Genomic DNA, 19,995 nt, shown 5'->3' on the forward strand with positions numbered 1-19,995 from the left:
AGGGAGGGAGGGAGGGACTGCTGATCAGGGATGTCCAGCAAATGACATTTTTAGTAGAGACTAGAATGAAGTGAGGCAGTCAACCTTGACAGTACTTAGGGGGAGCTTTTTAGGGAGAAGAGACAAGTGGTACACAGGTCCTTCAAAAGGTATAAAATTGGCATCCTTAATCTCTCCCTTTCTACTGGATCCTGTCCCTAAAATATACAGACGTATTCCAGTTTCAAGACTTTTTTAAAAAAACTTTTAAGTTCAAGGGTACACATGTAGGTTTGTTACATAGGTAAACTCGTGTCATGGGGGTTTGTTGTGCAGATTATTTCATCATCCAGATATTAAGCCTAGTACCTATAAGTTATTTTTCCTGATCCTCTCCCTCCTCCCACCCTTCACCCTCTGATAGGCCCCAGTGTTTATTGTTCCCCTCCATGTGTCCATGTGTCCTCATCATTTAGCTCCCACTTATAAGTGAGAATATGCAGTATTTGGTTTTCTGTTTGCATTAGTTTGCTAAAGGATAATGGCCTCCAACTCCATGTACCTGCAAAGGATATTATCTTGGTTTTTTTATGATTATATAGTATTCCATGGTGTATATGTACCACATTTTCTTTATCCACTCTATTACTGATGGGCATTTACGTTGAGTCCATGTCTTTGCTATTGTGAATAGTGCAGCAATCAACATACGCATGCATGCATCTTTATAACAGAATGATTTATATTCCTTTGGGTATATACCCAGTAATGGAATTGCTGGGTCAAATGGTATTTTTATCTTTAGCCCTCTGAGGAATCACCACACTGTGCTTATACACTGTTGGTGGGACTGAAAATTAGTTCAATCATTGTCAAGGCTTCCTTATAATTAAAAATATCCCCTTGATCCCAGGAACCTTTAATTTATTAACAATTTTACCCTTTTCCATCATCCCAGATATCTTGGAAAGTATCTGTTCCTGCTGTCTCTGCTGCCTGGCATTCTTTTCAGTCTTTATCAAAGATTATCACCTTCCTTCTCATTGCACGCCACCCTCTCCATCCCAGATCCTGGTGGCCACAATGCCCTCCATGCTCCCTCTCCCTCTATCACTGAAAGCTTGTCTGTGAACAGAAGAATCCATCTCCATGATTGTGTACCTTCTCTTCCTCCACTTTTCTCCAAATCTTAGGCACTTTTAGATGGTACCTGCTCAAGTTTTCCCAGATACCCACCAAGACGTAACTTTCTCAGAATTTTCATAGTACTTGATCTATCTCTCTCTTATATATTCAACAAAAAATATGAAGACATACTATGTGCTGGGAATTATTCTAAAACTAAGAAGACAAGGGAAAAAACTAGATTGCTCCTTGCCCTCGTTATTATACAACACGTTTTCTGTCAGTACTACAGGAATATATAAATAAATGTTCTATCTTCCTTGAGGGCAAGATTCAGGTCTAATTTATCTTTTGATCTTTCTTATTACTCAGCCAGAGTTTTGCACATGGCAGACATAAGGTAATAGTTGGTTGAGTAATCTATGTAAATGAATGCTGTTTAGTGCCTACAAAAATGAGATTTCTCAAAGATGATTAGAGAGGTAAGTGGTAAGGAAGATGTTTTCTCATAAAACCCAGTAGCTTTGCGAAAATGGGCTACAATAAAGAACCACAGCATATCACTGGTCCATAAACGTATGTTCCATTTTGGCAGAATCCTAAACTTTAATAAGAACCCACACTTGATACTCCAATCATTAAGCAGGGAGATCAATTCACTAGGCTCCTGCCTAAATGAGTTTTCTTCTAGGAACTAGTTTTTCATTTGCTCCTTTGCCTTCCTCCTTTTTACATTAGGGCATTAAATTTTTTTTTATTACAAAGGTATTTGCTAGTTCCAAAAGACATTGTACTAAAGATAGACCGGTATTATACCACTGCAACCTACAAACAACCAAATGTCAATGAAACGCACATTTGCAAATGGAAGGTGAAATTACTAGCCTCAAGGAAAAACGGGTGGTCAAACAATTGTTTTTTTCCTAAAAGTTACTGTTTTTTTCTCTTCAGATGACTTCATTGAGAAGCTTAACCGGTATGCATTTTTTGATGGTGAAGTGAAAACCTCGATACTTTTCTTAACAATCCATGATGCTGTTTTGCATATTTCGATGAAGAAAGATTACAGTACTTCCGAGTTTAAACCCAGTCAGGTACCAGCTCTTTGATGACTTTCACAATTGCATAAGCAGCCACTCCTTAAATTTCTCTTTATTTTTCAACATTAAAAAAAATCGGCCGGGCGCGGTGGCTCAAGCCTGTAATCCCAGCACTTTGGGAGGCCGAGACGGGTGGATCACGAGGTCAGGAGATCGAGACCATCCTGGCTAACACGGTGAAACCCCGTCTCTACTAAAAATACAAAAACTAGCTGGGCGAGGTGGCGGGCGCCTGTAGTCCCAGCTACTTGGGAGGCTGAGGGAGGAGAATGGCGTAAACCTGGAAGGCGGAGCTTGCAGTGAGCTGAGATCCGGCCACTGCACTCCAGTCCGGGCGACAGAGCGAGACTCTGCCTCAAAAAAAAAAAAAAAAAAAAAATCAGCCCCTAATCCCTATTTCCATTCTCTTTTTCTCAGAAAAAAGATGGAAAAATTGATTTTACCATAAATACAAATGGAGGATTACGTAATCGGGAATATCAGGTAAGATTCTTCAACAGGTTTATCTTCACCTAGACATCACAGCAAAAAAAAAAAAAAAAAAAAAAAAAAACACCTTCAAAGTAGTGAGGCCACTTCCTGCATGTGGCAGAAAGTCCAGCACTTGCTTGAGCGTCTGTGCCTCATCCCTAGAGAATTGAAGCAATGCTAACCAATCTCACAGGGAGTTTTTGGGAAAAAAAAACTCAGACCCGTACAAAAAAAGGATGAAAAAATAGTGATAACAGATCTCCGTTAATGCAATATTGAGCATATCTTCTTTTATTTTTCAAACCACTTACAACAATGCTCTTATTCTGGCCCTGTAATAATCCACGTAGCAGGGAAGGTATTGCTATTTCCATTTACAGGTGAATAAGCGATGAAAATGATAAGCTAATACACACCTCCCAATAGTCAGATGCTTGAGAAGTCCCTAGCACAGTGTCCAGTCAAGCAATGAAACAAGTTTCTATCCTTCCTTACTAGAGTGAGTTGCCAATTCAGCATTTAACTGGAGAGTCCCACTTCATTGCAGATGTTCATTTCTAGAACATTCAGTCCTTTAAAGCAATGTTTCTAGTTTGGGAAAAGTAGAATCACAAATTAAAATGGGTTCCTGCTGTAGGCCAGGTAGATGGCAGGTGTATTACATTCAGTATCTCAATCCTTATAACAATATACAAAGGAGATATCTTCATTTTCCAAATGAAAAAAAAAAAAAAAAAAACAGGAAACAGGCTCAGAGAGCTTAATTTGCTTGAGGTCACACACCAAGTGACCCCAACAGGATTGCACTAAGATCTTTCTGATGACAAGACCTGTCTTCTGTTCACTATAGTACGCCATCTCTATCCTCTGGTGAAAAACTAACGGATTGAGGGACCAGAGAAAGAATTTAATGATTGTCTTCAAGCATGGCAGGCAGCTGGTGGTATTTCTCTTAGTTGAAAGGTCTCAAAAAAGGAATTTCTAGTCGAAATGAAAAAGAAATGTATAGCATAAGATAAATCTGGAACATTATTAAGAGTGGTATCAAGTAGCAAAGGTCAGATGAAAAGGCCATTCCAGAAAACTGGATAGACCTGAGTAAGAGGTGAAGGTAGATAAGCACCATGATTCTGTCTCCCAGGACTAGATTTCAGAGAAACCCAATAAAACTGGCACCTTGCCTGAGTACCTTATAAGAAGAGCCTCGCACCAGAAATCCTCTCCTCAGTAACTGCATTCAGAATTGTCACCAAGTATTGGAGGATAAAGGGTAGGAACAGTATTTAAACTTCATGTCTGACCCAAACACTAGAACCCATTGTCTAACAAATGTAGTCAGCACATTGGTGGACCTTGGCTTCCCCGTATTAAAAAAAGAAACATTTAACACCAGCTCTTTGTCCGGCCTCTAGGAAGGTAAATCATCAGCTGTGGATAGGCCACCAGTGGTGACTGGGGCAAAAGCTGAATGTACCAGGCCAACACACAGAGATATTTGGAACAAATGTGAAGAAAGATATTGCTACAACACACTGTACCATTACTTTAAGTTAAATTACGCCTTTGAATTACAATGTGGTATCACATGAATCTATGTTAAACAAGTAGTGATGGAAGACACTTGATCATTAAAATTCAAGACAAAAAAACCTGATAACTCTGGTAAATTCTAGCTCCTAAGATGTGATCATTGTAACAGAACTTGACAAGTGTTTTAAAACAGTAACTTTCTGTCTTCTTCCAGGTACCAGGTGAAACAAAATTCTAATCAACATATAATTCAGAGGGATCTTCATCTGACCATGACATAAAAAACAACTTTATACCCAGAAAGTTATTGATAAGTTCATACATAGTATGAAGAGTATTTTTGACATAATATGTTTCAAACTTTGGAACAAGATTGTTCTAGTATGGCATATTCTTCACATATCTAGTATGAAATTATGTAAATATTCTTAATTTTATATCTTGTAGATTTATCAAAGGACAAAAATTATTTTGTTCATATGTATTTTTGTAACACTGACAGGTTTCCATCCTAGTCACTACCTTCATGCATATGTTTAGCAGTGTATTGATGCCACTGTTTTGAATGTTATAATTTATACAGGTCATACTATATCCATTAAAAAAATCAGTTGTACAGTGGATGTGTCTTGTTAAATTTGTTAGCTTTCTGAAACGTGCTTGCTGTGGGTCCCGTTATATAGTGGGCTGGCTGGAAACCTGCTACATGAGAATCTTCTAACAGAACCCCTGTAATCAGGCTTCTTTGCTCAGATTTTATGATTACCAGTTTTTTGAAGCATCCAACCTCCTATCCAGATTTTAAACACAATCCTCTAATGTAATATCTGTAACTACATAGATTTAGTATGAAAACTATACAAGCTAAAAAATGAGAAAGCTTTTTTAGCTTTCTAAAAAAACTAAAAGGAAGGTGAAAAGAAAAGATGGGTAGCCAATTCTTCCTGGTCTCAGTGGGAACAAGGAAAACAGATGGCAGAGAAGTAGTATGATTCTTCTTTTTCACTGCTGGTTATTATTTGTAACTCACAGGGCAGAATAACAGCTCTAGAGCTCAATTTATCTGGAGGAGGAGATTCAGCACACCTGCTTCTCCTTTTCCACTGGCATGGCTCTTGGTGAAAATTTGTATTTACGTAATAGTTAGAAATATCAGCACCAACAGAAAAATATTCAACGCCCTTTATTAAACATCAAACCACTTCGTCAATGGGAAAAGCTGTCCCAATTGTTTTAGATCTCACCTCTGAACATTGTTGTCAAAGTCCCTTTCCACTCTGTTAGTGTCGTTGAGAGGGCTTATCTATTGGACTTAAAACTACATACACAAAGGCAAGATACAGGTTATTTACATAGCCAATCTTAAAAGTAGAATATCAGCACTCTCTTATTTTCCCATTTTTTGTACAGACAGGATCTATGATGCCCAGGCTGTCTCAAACTCCTGGTCTCAAGCAATCCTCCTGCTTCGGACTCCCAAAGTGTTGGGATTACAGGTGTGAGCCATTGTGCCCAGCCATAGCACGCTTTATTAAGTGTTTAACTTTTTGAGTTGACACCTTATAGCGTCTCATACACCCTATGGACTTTGGGGGAAAACACACACACACACACACACACACACACTTTACGTATAAAATGCTCCACAAATCTTGGGTTAAGAACTTCTCTAAAGAGGGCAGGGAGTCGAAATTGAAAACAGGAGCCCATTTACTCAATCATTTGGTTCGAAGTTGAGGCAAATGCCTTATATATAGGATTGTCGCTGAGGTCTCCATTTTCCCAAGCAAAGGTGCCCTCTGCATTCTTCTTGCCAACCAAACCAAACCAAACCAAACAACTCAAGAAACAAGCACAAGCACTCCAATTCTTGTGCCCACAACACAGTACATTCAACCTAAACACCTTAGAGGTTTACTTATCGTTAAATGTTTTTTTCTTGTAGGCCACTAAGGTTGGGTATACTTCTAGTAATGGGAATACATGGGGCTGAGCTTCTACTTGGCTGCCTCAGAGCACATATTGGAAATTAACTAGTACCAAAATCTGATCCCTAATTTAGGAAGAGGTCAAGAGACCATGTTGGAACATAAAAATAAACTTAAATAAACCAGAGCAAGATTGGAGGGGAAAGGATGCAACTGGGAGACCGAACAACTTGTGAAGAGACAAATACATTACAGAAATTCAGAAAGGGTGAAAATAATACATGTTGAGCAGTTTATCTTTAAAATTATTGTGTTAAGTCATTTAACCATTTGATACTTTTTTTATCTAAACACAGGAACTTACCACTTAGAAATGTAAATGAAATATTTTAAATGGCTGACCCTACACTGCATGAACAAGAATATAAAAGAGGGATATTTAATTCACGTTTCTAGTATCTTCATCTGGATTTCAACATGTCACGACTGACCTGTTCATCTTCCCCTAGTCTCTCTATCAGCATCTTTTCTACCTCAGTTAATGACAACTCCATTTCTCTTAAGCTGATCAAGCCAAAAAATCCACCAGGAAATCCTATTGACTCTCCTTTTAAAATATAGTCATTTAACTCTCAAAATAGCCCCAATAATGTATTATGATTTTCCCTACTTTTTAAAAAAGCAAAGTAAATGAAGACTCAAAAGCAAGTAACTAGTCTAAATTAGTCACAGGTGGTAAAGCCAGAAATCTGTCTGGACAGTCTAACTCTATACAACTCAGGCTTTTAATTATTAGAAAACATCACCTCCCAAAAGAAATTAAGACCTAACTAAAAACTGATTACAAGATAAGGACTAAACTCAGGAATAATTATAGGTGCATTCCACAGATTTGTTCCAAAGTCACTAATTTAGCACTGTACAATTATATCCAGAAAAGCAGGTAGGAAATACTAATGTTCAGAATTAAATACATTTCTCTCTCATGGTTTTGCATGTATTTCAGTAATGTATTTTAAACATTAAGATTTATTTCCTGGCCACAATACTTTGAATATAAGGAAAATTTTTGAAGAAAATGTAAGGACTATCAATAATAATTCCTAGGTAAGTTAGAATGTAAGCTCCTAAAGGGCAGAGACCATCTATTTTGTTCATTATCATACACCCACATCTAACATACATAAGTGGTGTTTAACTTTATAAATCAATCTTTACATATCTTCCTTTCTTTACATATATCCTTCCACAAGTCACCCACTTCCCAATTCTTGATACCTGTAATGTTACCACCATCATCTCTTGTGTAAATTATTAAAACACCCTTCTGACTGGTCCCTCTGCTTCCATCTTAGCCTCCTTGGTCTTATCACACAGCCAGAATAATCCTTTTACCAAAAAAAAAAAAAAAGTTTTAACATTAAGTGGATAGATTTTTTTTAAAGAGGTCCTACCCAATTGTGAGAGGCAAACCCATGACTTACTATTGTTTCAATCCTGTGCTTCTACAGTGCCAAAAAATTCAAAAATTTTAAAGATGGGGATGTGGGAAAATTAAGCACTAAAGCGTTAAGAATTCTGCCTTAAAACTTCTTCCCTCAGTGATGGAAAACTGAAGGGACATGAATCAAAACAAGACATTTAAAAATCCAAATTACATTTTATTAGCATCACTGCCAAGTATTTTCCCTGGTTTATCTCCACTTCTCGTTAAGCCTGGTATATCTGATATTGCTTTGATTGCACATATACCATATTAAGTAAACTGATTGGTTTCTAGGCCATAATTTAGCAAATTACAAACCAGTGAAGAAAAGTCCACTTCAATCAGAATATGTTTATATTAGTATGAAGAGTAAGTCCACTTCAATCAGAATATAGTATGTTTATATTAGTATGAAGAGTAAGTCCACTTCAATTGGAATATAGTGTGTTTACACGTTTAACATCAACATACTAATTTGATGGGTAATCTAATGAAGAAATATCTGAGTACTCATGCACTTTTTTCATGTACTCATAATGTACTCATTTTCAAAAACTTTATGGAAGATGGAACTGTAGAGTTTTCCAAAAGAGATTACAAAAGATACTCTTCCAATATATTAGTCAGAACAAAGCCTTCGGCAGTTCTGTATACTTCATACAGCCTCTTATTGAGTTTAAAAGATATGTTCAAATATCTCTTCCATTTACATTTCAGTGGTATCTAATTAGTATTTACACGATAATTTTGAGCAAGTAGTTTTTACAGGGCAAAATGAATATAGTTTCTTATAGTCTTTGCAACAGATATTTCCCCAAATACTGTATATGCTGAATAAACATGCCACTGAAGAAATGTAACATTCAACTTGATGGTTTTAATCTTTTAGAAGTGAACTTAATTATACTGTAGAAAGTTATCAACATAAACATGGAAAATTCTGCATTCTTCCAAATGTGCCAATACATAAAAATTCATCTAGGCAAAATAGTATTTATGCTTCCATTTTATTGTTTTTAAGAATTAAACTGCCACCTCAGTAGTCTTAAGAGCAATATAATGAAACATACATACATTTACTTTAGATTTATGTCCATCATAGCTTCAAAGGCTTCCCTGAAATAAGGCTGGCATTCACATCTTTTTCCGTAAGGAAAGAAGCACTAACAGTAATTTTGTTATCCTTCTGCCCACCCACCCTCATTCAAACAATTGATGAATTCAAGTCTAACACGATTTAAAACTTTTGTCTACTACAACATTCATCTGATATGCCTCCCTGCATAACATAGATTTCTTAAACCTAATTGAAAATAAATCATTTTTTTAAAACTCTACAAGAGTTCTCTTAATTCAAAATTTTATCATGATACTGATATTCTCATCCAATACATAGGCTAAGTGGTTGCTTACCACATTCAACTCTAGTGACTTTCAATAAAAGCAGGACAGCTCTTCATAAATAGTTGAGAAGCTCTAAAGTGATTTTGGCTATTTTCTTATTACATGGAACAAAGAAATGGTTTGGATTTTTAACAGTAACATTTTAATAGCTCCTAAACAGGGGCATGAAAAGGAATCAAGTTTGCACCAGTCCAAGTACCTACAGTAATATGATAGAAGCACTCACCACCAACATTTCACACCATTTCACTCCCATGCTTTTAATAACAAGCATTTCTCACTAGAAATATTGCATTAACACTGGACTTTCAAACTGTGAAGTGTAGAAAATCATTTGCCTGACTTAAAACAAAAAAGTTTATTAGTTATTTTTGGCCAGTCAAGGTTGAAATGGCCATTTTGTTATTTCTAACTTCTGCTTCTAGGGTTCAGAAATGATTTTGCATATGATCATTCAAGATGAGAATTTGTTTCACCTGTACCTGACAGAATAAAATCGTAAATTAGCAATCAGTTCACGCTTTGTCAAAAGAAGTATGTTCTAAATGTATATACTACAAACTATCTAATAAATGATATCTGCATACTACACATTTCATGTTTTATTATGCACCATTTTAGTGGGGAGGAAAAACTTCACAGGGATTTATTCAAAGGATATAAATAATATCCCAAGAACGTTGATTTATACACATGAGTTCTGTATAAACTGTTAAGTGGTCATCTTAGCTGAACTATAACAAGCCCCTATGATGTAAAAGCTGACTCTAAAGGCACCATGTAAAGCACTGAAATCCACAATTTAGCTGTTACTTTCCTCTTCTCCAATACAAAATTATCTGGTAGTCTTCACTGTTGACTCCATGCTAAAATGTTCCAAATTCAGACTGCTTTACCGACAAAAGGAATAGGAAATAAAACTTTTTAAATTTCAAGTTAGAGGAAAAATTCTATCACACAGCAATGAAACCTGAGCAAATGCAAATTTGTGATTACAAGAATATGTCCTTCATTAATACATTATTCAAATTCCTCCATGGCATTCAAACTGCAGTTGAAAATCCTATAAACAAGAACCCACTTAAACACAGCATCAAACGCTACCATGAAATGAAGAATTACGTAAAGCCTATTCAGCCCTATTCAGTTTAAGACAATGAACAAAACAGAACACATTTCATCTAAATAACACCGTTTAAACAGTTCTATAAAATAATGTCACTTAAGGTCAGTATGTGTGGTGCATATGTGATTCCGACCATTCAGTAAAAAAGCATTAATGAGTAACAGCATCCCCCCACCAGCTTGAAGCCTGTAGAGTTGATTACTTTGGCCATCTCTTTCCAAATAATTAGTAATGCCTTTTAACATTACAAACAAATATATCTTAGTACTAGAATTCCAATGTATTTTGGTGCTCCTGAGGCTGCCTAAAAATGAAAAGGCATCCAAGTGAAGTGCATTGTATACTTACTATACCTCGAAACCTCAACATTTCAGTGCCTAAAATGTGAAATAACTCTCTATCATTTAACAGTCTGCCTTACAGCAAATTCTAGATTTTTGCTTTTAGGATTTTATTATAACTTCGGGAAATTAGTGGTAAAACATATGGTTTAAAAAACAGTATGTGGCTGCACTTAAATTCACATAAAAATAGCATTTTTACATCCTTATTGAAATTTAATCCTTTTACACAGGTTAACAAAATGTATCACAAGAAAAACTAAATGTTGGGTTTAACAAAACAATACTTTTGAAGTAAAACAATGAAAAATTTTTTCAAATTTTTTACAAATGGTCACCTCTGGGTCAATTTACTAAACTAGGGGAATAAAGATGTTAAAATATAGCTGTGCTCAACTGAGCCACTTATCTGTACTACAGTATGGTACTTGAAATCAATCTTAAGGTCAAGATTTAAAACCATTTTAAGAAACAAGACCCTATGTGTTTTATACTACCTCGGTAAGAGGTACTCTTCCTTCCCAAAACAGTCAAAGCTTAATTAAAAGATTGACTATACATAGTTTTTTTCCTCCTCATTATCTTCAGTTCAAAATACTATTATCATTGGTAATACGGTCTATATCTCGTCTGATCTGGATGATGTGGTCCAGGAAGTGGGGTTTGAGAAGGCGGACCCTGCAATCGTGGAGGTGGTGGTGGCCCTCTTGGTGCAGGCCATATACCAGGACTCATTCCCCCTGGTTGTGTAAATGGAGGGCTCAGAGTTCCTTGATCTTCAGTGAACTGGGGTAATGAGTTAGGATTATAATGGTGAGGAGGGGGTGCAGTTACAGGTGGACCACCATGTTGAGGTGGGGGAGGTCCTGGAGGAGGATGATTCATATAAGGTGGCATCTGGGCAATAATATGTCCAGGGGGAGGGGTTATTGGTGGTGGAGCAGAGGTCATTGGTGGAGGTGGAGCTTGGCTATATACCAAATGAGGAGTACCTGCAGCCTGGGGAGGATGTGGCATTGGATGGCTTATTGGTGGTGGAGGAGGTGGGGGTGGTGCATAATGTTGCTGTGGAGGCATAATATGATGAGGGTGCGATACCACCGGTTGACCCTGATATTCAGGATGATGGTGAGCAGGTGCTGGGGCAGGAGGTGGTGGTTCTCTAGCACCTGAATTTGAGTCATCCTGAATAGGGACGGTTATTAAATTGCTGTGTTTTCTTGTTGAAATACGAAAGGTTTCCTGACTGACCGATCGAGGTGGAGGTGGAGCCATGGACAATTCTGCTGGAGGAGCACGAATATCTTCATGTGGCTGATTATAGTGCTCATGCGGCACATGTTGCAAAGGAGGTGGTGGCATCATGATGTGCTGCTTTGGCGGAATATGGCTCATATGGTGCTTGTCTGGTGGCATTATAAAACGCTCAGGGATTTCAGTTGGTGGTGGGGCAATAGGAGGATGAACATTTTCAAGTGAAGCACGGGTAACAGGTTTTCCAGCTCTCATATGGCGATGGTTGATATGAGCCTGTAAGTCTCTCTGAGACAAATACGTTCTCTTGCACCCTTGAACAATGCTACACATGAAGAGAGAACCTCGTGTACACTGCTCAATTCGCTGCACAGGATCACTACAGCTAAATCAGAAGGGGAAAAAATGTGATTTACTAAAAGAGAATATAAAAAATTATGTAATTTTCAAAAATATGCCTCTTTTAAAAATTTGACTGTTACATAAAACATAGCAAAAGTCCACAACTAGAAGTTACAGTTATTCTACGTGAACCTTTAATCTTCCCTACTTTGTTGTCTATTAGCCATTAAGCATAGGCATTTCTGTCATCTTCAGAACTCCTAATATCAAACAATATGTTTCAAGAAGAGACCTCATTCTTCCCAAGGCCTAGAATTTATCTAATTTTCTCAAACAATTCTACGTTTTGCATCCATTTGCCAAAAAAACCAGCAAGAAAAAAACCAAAGGGTTGATTACTTACAATCATGGAATTCAAACTTGTATGGTATTATTGAGTGATAACTGTTTGTTGAGCAAACAGTGGAAAACAGTAAGTAGAAAACAGTAAGTAGAAGACACTGCAAGGACTACAACAAGAAGTAACATCAGCCTCATCATTAGGGTTCTTAACATTAAACATAAACTATTTCAATCCAAGCCTGGACTATTAAAAGTCCTTTAAGGAAGGGTTTTTTCTGAATTGCCAGGCAAATTTACACTTCCCTAACTTTCTAATTTGTGAGCACTAAATTTAACTTACCATTTTCTTAAAAACTCAGGGTCAAAATTGTAACTATTTTTCATTTACCATATTTAATCCATATTTGCCATTACAGCTTTCTTGACACAGTGGGGAAAGAGGACTGAAATAAGAATCTGAAGATCTTGGATCTGGTATTGGCTCAGTAATTTGAAGTCACTGAACCATTTTTGAGTTTGTTTCTTCATTTGTACAATGAAGTTAAAGTATCTACCTACTTCACAATGTTCTTACATCCATTTCATATTACTTAAAAGAATATATTTAATATCAAAAGAAACAATGAAAGTGACAGTATTTAATCCCCAATTAAGCACTATATAAAAATATATGTGTGTGTATATATATATAAGCAATTATCACTGAATATGTGTGTCAGGTCATTTGGTACTAAACTAAATGGCTCTATTCTTGATTTTGAGTTGTCTATCTTTCCATCCTTACTATAAGACTGGCACTCCTTATTGATGTTATTATTCCCTTTAGTGGCCACCTGGCACACTTGTTTTTTGCTTCTAGTTCACTGTAAACTCTGAACTATCTCGACCTTAACAAGACGAGAGGCACTTTCTCTTGGGTGGTGCTTAAAAACAGTAATACATACTGTTTAACTCTGATTGTCATTTCTTCACTTCCTGATCTGGGTCTGTTAATATAGATAGGCTTCTGTCCTAAAATTGCTACTAAGGACCACATAAGTGAGGTGTGACATTTAGCACTTTGTTACATTTAGTCCATTAGTAAGGTTAGTACATTAGTATATTCAGTACATTAGTTACATTTAGTACCTTGAGAACTAATTTCTTTAAACAATAAGTACCTTTTAATTTCCTTTTAATACTTAAACAAGAGGAAACCTTTAAAAGTCCTCTAAATAATGTTTTATCACATCTGAAATCCTTTATCCCAATGAAGCAATCAAATTTACTATGTAACTTAAAATGGAGGTATACCATGTTGAAAACTTAGGCCTGAGAAAACACCCAAAAAACAAGTGATATATATTTCTAGTGTTTTAACTCTTCTGAATTATAATTCTATAAACGAAATGCTTTAAACTCAATAGAACAAATTTTAAAATCTGTTACTTTAAAATGCTAATAAAAACATGCCAAGAGAATTAGTTGTCACTGAGCTGTCAATAAATCACCCCTCTCTCTCCTGGTGACGTCAAATTTTCCTATACCATAAAAGGGAATCATTGCTGACAAGTGTCCACAGCTTTGTTGTCAATCAATACCACAAATCTTGGTGTAGCTTTAAGCACAGGTTATAAGTGATCTAAGAAGCCTATGGTTATTCCAAGCAAGTATCTCTCATTCTTTCTTAAGCCTTCCTTATCAAGAGTTCTGAACTGATATAACAATTCTTATTCTGTTTTCTTCAAGACTATCCCAAAATGGATCTAACTTTTTATAACTTGTTTGAGACTATATAATGATGGTGTTCTAAGATATACTCCAGATATAATAATCAGATTTGAAAGTAGCAAGAGCTTATATATATATATAGTGCTTACTATATGCCAGCTACTATATATGTGTATGTGTGTATATATGTTTTATATATAAAACCTCATTGAATCCTAAAAATACCACAAGGAAGTAGGTACTATTATCAGCCTCATTTTATCAATAAAGAATAGTCTATGACAGTAAAACAGTTAATAAATAGCAGAACAAGGATTCGAACCCAGGAATTCTAATTCTGGAGTCTTTGCTCTCACTATATCTTAATACTTCTTTAATGTCCCATCAAAAGAGTAACTGTTTTTGGTGTATAGTAATACTTCTATAATGGCAAATAGATTTCATTCCGACCAATGTGAGTTGACTGACAGTGTTTACCTTGCCCTATATTAAAGAGAAACGCTAGGCAAGCTGGGCTCACAGAAAAAGATTAGCCACGTCTGTATTTTGATCTCCTGCCTGATTTATATCACTCCCTAACCTTTAATCCAACTTACAAATCATTGCACTAAAACTTTATTATTTAAAAAAGGTAATGATAATCTTATCTTACCCTGGACACATCTTATCTCCCTTTTTTTCATGTAAAATAGCACAGTCATAGCAAAACACATGCTTGCATGGAATCTGTAAACAAAGACATATTACAGTTAAGCATATTAGAACTTAAGATATTTCTAAAAAATATATATATAGTGACCTATACATAAGAAGGCTTAGAAGACACTTGAGAATACCTGTTAAAACGAATATTTATTAAGTACTAATTATAATAATCTTTTTCAATCACAAAGCCTTTTCAGAACATCACAAAAACTATGGCCCCTTTCCCAATAAATATACACATACGTATTTGCTTACACTTTCTGGAGGTGTAAACCCTATAAATTTCACCCATGGTACCCAGATGTTTTTTCCTTTTTCTTTTAAAGAAACAGATCTTGCTCTGTTGCCCAGGATGGAGTCCAGTGGTGTGATCACAGCTCACTGTAACCTCGAACTCCTGGCTGATGTTCCCACATCAGCCTTCAGAATAGCTAGGAACATAGGTGTGTGCCACCACACCAGGCTAATTATTTTATTTTATTGTAGTGACGGGGTCTCGCTAAGTTGTCCAGGCTGGTACCAAATTCCTGGCCTCTGGCAATCCTCACACCTCAGCCTCCTGAAGCTGTGGGATTATACATATGAGCCACCACACCCAGACCTCTGCAGGTCAAAACCTCCTGAAGAACACTTTAATTATGTGTTTTTTTTTAAATCTTGTTTCTCCTGAGACTATATGAATGCAGTAAAAATAACAAGTACGTCCTATGTTTAATATAAGCAGCTTCTTCCTCTGGTCATTTTAAGTTAATCAACTAATAAAAATCTAAAAATCAATCAGAAGGAAACAGTAAAATGATGTTAGAACCACATTTTTAAATTCACAGCCTGTTACTATTTCTTTACTATGATGTACAGCAAAGCAACAGTGCATAATCCACGCCATCTACCATCACAGGTATGTTACTGAATTCAATTTTTTTTCTAAACGCAAATGCAAAACTATCTTTTTTGGAGGGAAGAAATGTGAAAATTACTATAAAATTAGAGTTAGGATTGTAAAATTTTTTTAATGATTAGAATTCAATTTTCAGAAATAATAATTATTATTAAGCCTCTCTAAGCCTCAGGAAAAAAAGAAATTATAAATATTATTAATGCAGTGTTAATGCATAAGAAAATAATTTTTCCTTAATAAACTAGAATAACTGTAAGCTAACTGGTATCAAACACTCCAAAGAAATTAGTTTTCAGAAATAATTTTTTCAGTTGTATTTAATATTTTACAAGAATTCAACAATTTGTCAAGATAATCATATTAAATTCATAGTATTCCAATACTTCCCTTAGTCATTTCATACTTATTTAAAATGTCGCAAACTTAGTCATGAAACAATGATAAACCTATCTAGTTAAATTTCAGAACCCCACCTCTATGCAAATGCTTACTGACAAAAACAGTATTTAATTATACTTACCATTCGCCCGTAGATTTTAATAGGCAATCCACACTTGTCACAGAAATGAACTGGTGTATCATCCTTTTCACCTAAGATGTTTATCTGTTGAAATGATATAATTAAAATTACCTTCTCACACAATTCTAAAGATTCTATCTACACAATGAATTAGTCAGTGTTTCATAAAAGTTGTTAAAACAATTAGAAATAAAAGCTTCTTGGTATAATCTCCATGTATGCCCCACCATTAGCTGTGATACCATTAGTTTTTCTTCTTAGTGTTAATAGTTATTGATTTTACTGAAAAGTACTTCAAATTATTCTTGAAAATAGAGTATTAACAAATGATTTGTATGTACTGAAAATCAGTTATAACAAGTTCATAACATTCTTTACGTATTGTGCATTACTCTAATAAAACATTTTAACTATTTAATACTTAAAATATTTTATTGTTCTAATACAATTTTTCATTTTTAATTATACCTGAAAGTCCCAAAAAAGGTGTCCAGGAAACCTTCGCTGATTTCCAAACAGCTCACCACCTTTACAGTCATACCGTTCTTCTTCATTATAATCAAATCCTTCTGAGAAAAAAAAAAAGTATTGCCCATTAACTTTCCAAATCTCAAATTTCATTTTGGAAGTACATATACATGGCAAAATAGATCTTTTCACTAAAAAGCCCATCTGATGCCTTTCAAAGCTTTTCTAAGAATAAAACAATCAAGATTAGTTTAAAACATCAGTTAGAAGTGATCTTGGTGATCTAGTCCAACTCTTTCACTTCATTATTGAGAATATTACTATATGGAGACTCATAACAACTCAACATATAGAAGAAAAGTGGCAAAGCCAGGAACAGACCTCAGATCTCTTGACTCCATTCAAATGCTCTTATCAATTCATGAAACTAATTCTAATGTAAAATGTTACTGACTACTGATTATCGTGCTTGTTGCACAAATTTTTAAGATACTGATCACCATTTATTCTAGTCTAGCTACAAAAATGGTATGCCATGAGACTGATTTTATTGCCAAGAGTATAATGAAAACATAAAGCATTCTATGCATTTTATTAGCAAACAAGTTATCTTCTTCTTTAGCCCTAAAATGAGTAATTTAGACACTTTAACGTATTCATATTTCATCCTGTCAATTAAAACCACTCCCTGATTAATTACCCAAACAGCAGCCATATCATATCTTATGTATCCTTTCCTACAATGTATTTATCAATATCAATAAACTTAAGATATATGAAGATCAAATGGGCTCAATTTCTCTGGCCTAATTAAAAAGTTGATGGCAATCTTCTCATCTCCTACAAAAGAACAGAAAACCAATCAATAGGCTGATGGGAATTCCAGGTAGAATCCAATTACCTAAAGCAAAGCTGAGCAGACAAATATATCCCTCCAAGGAGCCAGGCTTCTCACGACTCTTTTGGCCCTAGAACTGGTAAACAGAGTAGCCAAGCACACAAGTTTTAACTTTACCCACATGACTAAATTACAGCACCTATACACATAGACACACACACACAGAGACACACTCACATTAACACACAAATAGTGATGCAAGAATTTTTTGAAGCTGATAGACACTTCAGTGTACTGCTATTTAATTACTGCCAATACGAATGTATAATCCAAAGTCAGGGTGCTCTGATAAGCTACACCTGAGAGTTCCTAGGCTCCTATATCACCCATTCACACCTTAGAAAAGCTGGTGTGATCTAAAATTCAAAATAAGGAAACTCAATTTTTCAAACCCAGAAAATTATTGAGATAACAGCCAAGGAAATTAGGAACACATTATCATTTTTCAGAGTAGTTCCACCTGTACTCCCATCATTAAACTATATATATTTGTAGAGATACCACACTGGCATCCCGAACTCCACATTTTGATTGATGCCTAGGAAAACAACAATCAAAAAAAAAATTTCTTTTACTCCAAATTCCGAGAGGGAAAGGGGGAAAAGGATGTTGGCTTTTCTGAACTATTGTTCAGAAACTATTGTTTGAACTATTAAAGAATGCATTTGTACACTACCATGTTGTTTTAAAAAATTAGTTTTTTTAAAAAAGCCAAAGCAGGACTGACCCTAATTTAGAGGTAGTGCAACAGCAGCCCTAGGTTATTACTAACACGATTTATAACAATCTGACTTCAAATATACTTGTTTAGATGGGAGAGAAACCCTACAATAAAAGAAACCATAATGTATGTTTTAACTAAAGCAGCTTGATTCTACAAAATAAATACAGACAAATTGCTGGAATAGAATAGAAAGTCTAGAAATACAAAAAAATATTTTTAATACAGGGGTCCCCAACTCCCAGACCTTGGACCAAGTACCCTTGGCTTGTTAGGAACGTGGCCACACAGCAGGAGGTGAGTGGAGGGCTAGGAAGCATTGCCACTTGACCTCTGCCTCCGCCTCCCGTCAGATCAGCAGCTGCATTAGATTCTCATAGGAACACAAACTCTATTGTGAATTGTGCAAGAGAGGGATCTAGGTTGGTGCTCCTTAAAAGAATCTAACTAACGCAACAGTTGCATCCCAAAATCACTCCCCGCACCCTGCCATCACTTTCCATCTGTGGAAAAACTATCTTCCACGAAACCAGTCCTTGTGCCAAGAAGATTGGGGACTGCTGCTTTAACATACGTATGATAACAATAAAATTCCTATTCAGCAAGGAAAAGAGTTGGGACAATGTTTTGGGAAAAAAAAAAGCCAGACGCCACCTTTTTTCCCCTTAATAACCAAATACATATCCATAAATGTTCTCAAGCAGTATCAGTGAACTTTTTCTGTGAAAGGCTAAATAGTAAATATTTAGGCTTTGTGAACCATATGGTCTCAATCACAATTAACTCAACCCTACCATTATAGTGTGAAAGCCCCCATAGATAACAGTTAAATGAATGAGCATAGCTGTGTTCCAATAAAATTGTTTATAAAAACAGGGTTACATTTGGCCCACAGACATAGTTTGCTAACCTGTAATCAAGGGTAAGATGGAAAAACTCTTTTATACTGGTAAAATAGGGGAAGGCCTTTCAAAAAATGTCACAAAACCCAGAAGTCATAAAAGCAAAGACTGGATACCTGACTACATAGAATCTTCAAGATTCTCTGCAATAAATATTTTGTATACAAAATTAAAAGACAAGTGAAGAATATATACAATATAGGCCAGGCACAGTGGCTCATGCCTGTAATCCCAGCACCTTGGGAGGCTAAGGTGAGAGGACTGTTGAGCCCAGGAGTTCAAAACCAGCCTGGGCAACATAGCAAGACCGCGTTACTACATAAATTAAATATAAAAAATTAGCCAAGCAGGTGGGGCGCACCTGTAGTCCCAGCTACTCAGGAGACCCAGGTGGAAAGATCACTTGAGCCTGGAATATCGAGCCATGATCCCACCACTGCACTCCAGTCCAGGCATGAGAGTAAGACCAATCTCAAAAAAAAAATATATATATATAGATAGATAGATAGATAGATAGATAGATAGATATGTATATACACACACATACATACATGACATATAACAAAAATCCTATTAATTTTTTTTGTTGTTGTTGTTGTTGAGAGGGAGTCTCACTCTGTTGCCCAGGCTGGAGTGCAGTGGCCGGATTTCAGCTCACTGCAAGCTCCGCCTCCCGGGTTCACGCCATTCTCCTGCCTCAGCCTCCGAAGTAGCTGGGACTACAGGTGCCCGCCACCTCGCCCGG

At 36.0% G+C, this 19,995-nt stretch overlaps 2 protein-coding genes across 4 annotated transcripts in view; one reads left to right on the plus strand and one right to left on the minus strand.

Moving 5' to 3' along the window:
* The window catches only part of SLC26A3 (solute carrier family 26 (anion exchanger), member 3), a 38,151-nt gene extending 33,325 nt beyond the window's left edge, over positions 1-4,826 (plus strand). The window contains exons 19-21 of the mRNA XM_011948197.1: positions 2,056-2,198; positions 2,622-2,687; positions 4,420-4,826. Of these exons, the coding sequence (XP_011803587.1) occupies positions 2,056-2,198; positions 2,622-2,687; positions 4,420-4,443 (233 nt within the window). The 3' untranslated portion in view covers positions 4,444-4,826. The remainder of the gene's footprint in view (positions 1-2,055; positions 2,199-2,621; positions 2,688-4,419) is intronic.
* A 3,781-nt stretch (positions 4,827-8,607) lies between these two features.
* Positions 8,608-19,995, minus strand: part of CBLL1 (Cbl proto-oncogene-like 1, E3 ubiquitin protein ligase) — an 18,398-nt gene continuing 7,010 nt past the window's right edge. The window contains exons 3-6 of one of the 3 annotated variants that reach the window (XM_011948199.1): positions 16,730-16,827; positions 16,262-16,345; positions 14,791-14,864; positions 8,608-12,129 (exon numbers count right to left, since the gene is read on the minus strand). In XM_011948199.1, coding sequence (XP_011803589.1) covers positions 11,094-12,129; positions 14,791-14,864; positions 16,262-16,345; positions 16,730-16,827 — 1,292 coding nt within the window. In that variant the 3' untranslated portion in view covers positions 8,608-11,093. Of the gene's footprint in view, positions 12,130-14,790; positions 14,865-16,261; positions 16,346-16,729; positions 16,831-19,995 lie in introns of all 3 variants that reach the window. The other 2 variants (XM_011948200.1, XM_011948198.1) reach the window with 2 other exon arrangements.

The sequence above is a fragment of the Colobus angolensis genome, unplaced genomic scaffold (assembly GCF_000951035.1).
Source record: "Colobus angolensis palliatus isolate OR3802 unplaced genomic scaffold, Cang.pa_1.0 Scaffold275, whole genome shotgun sequence".
NCBI lineage: Eukaryota > Metazoa > Chordata > Mammalia > Primates > Cercopithecidae > Colobus > Colobus angolensis.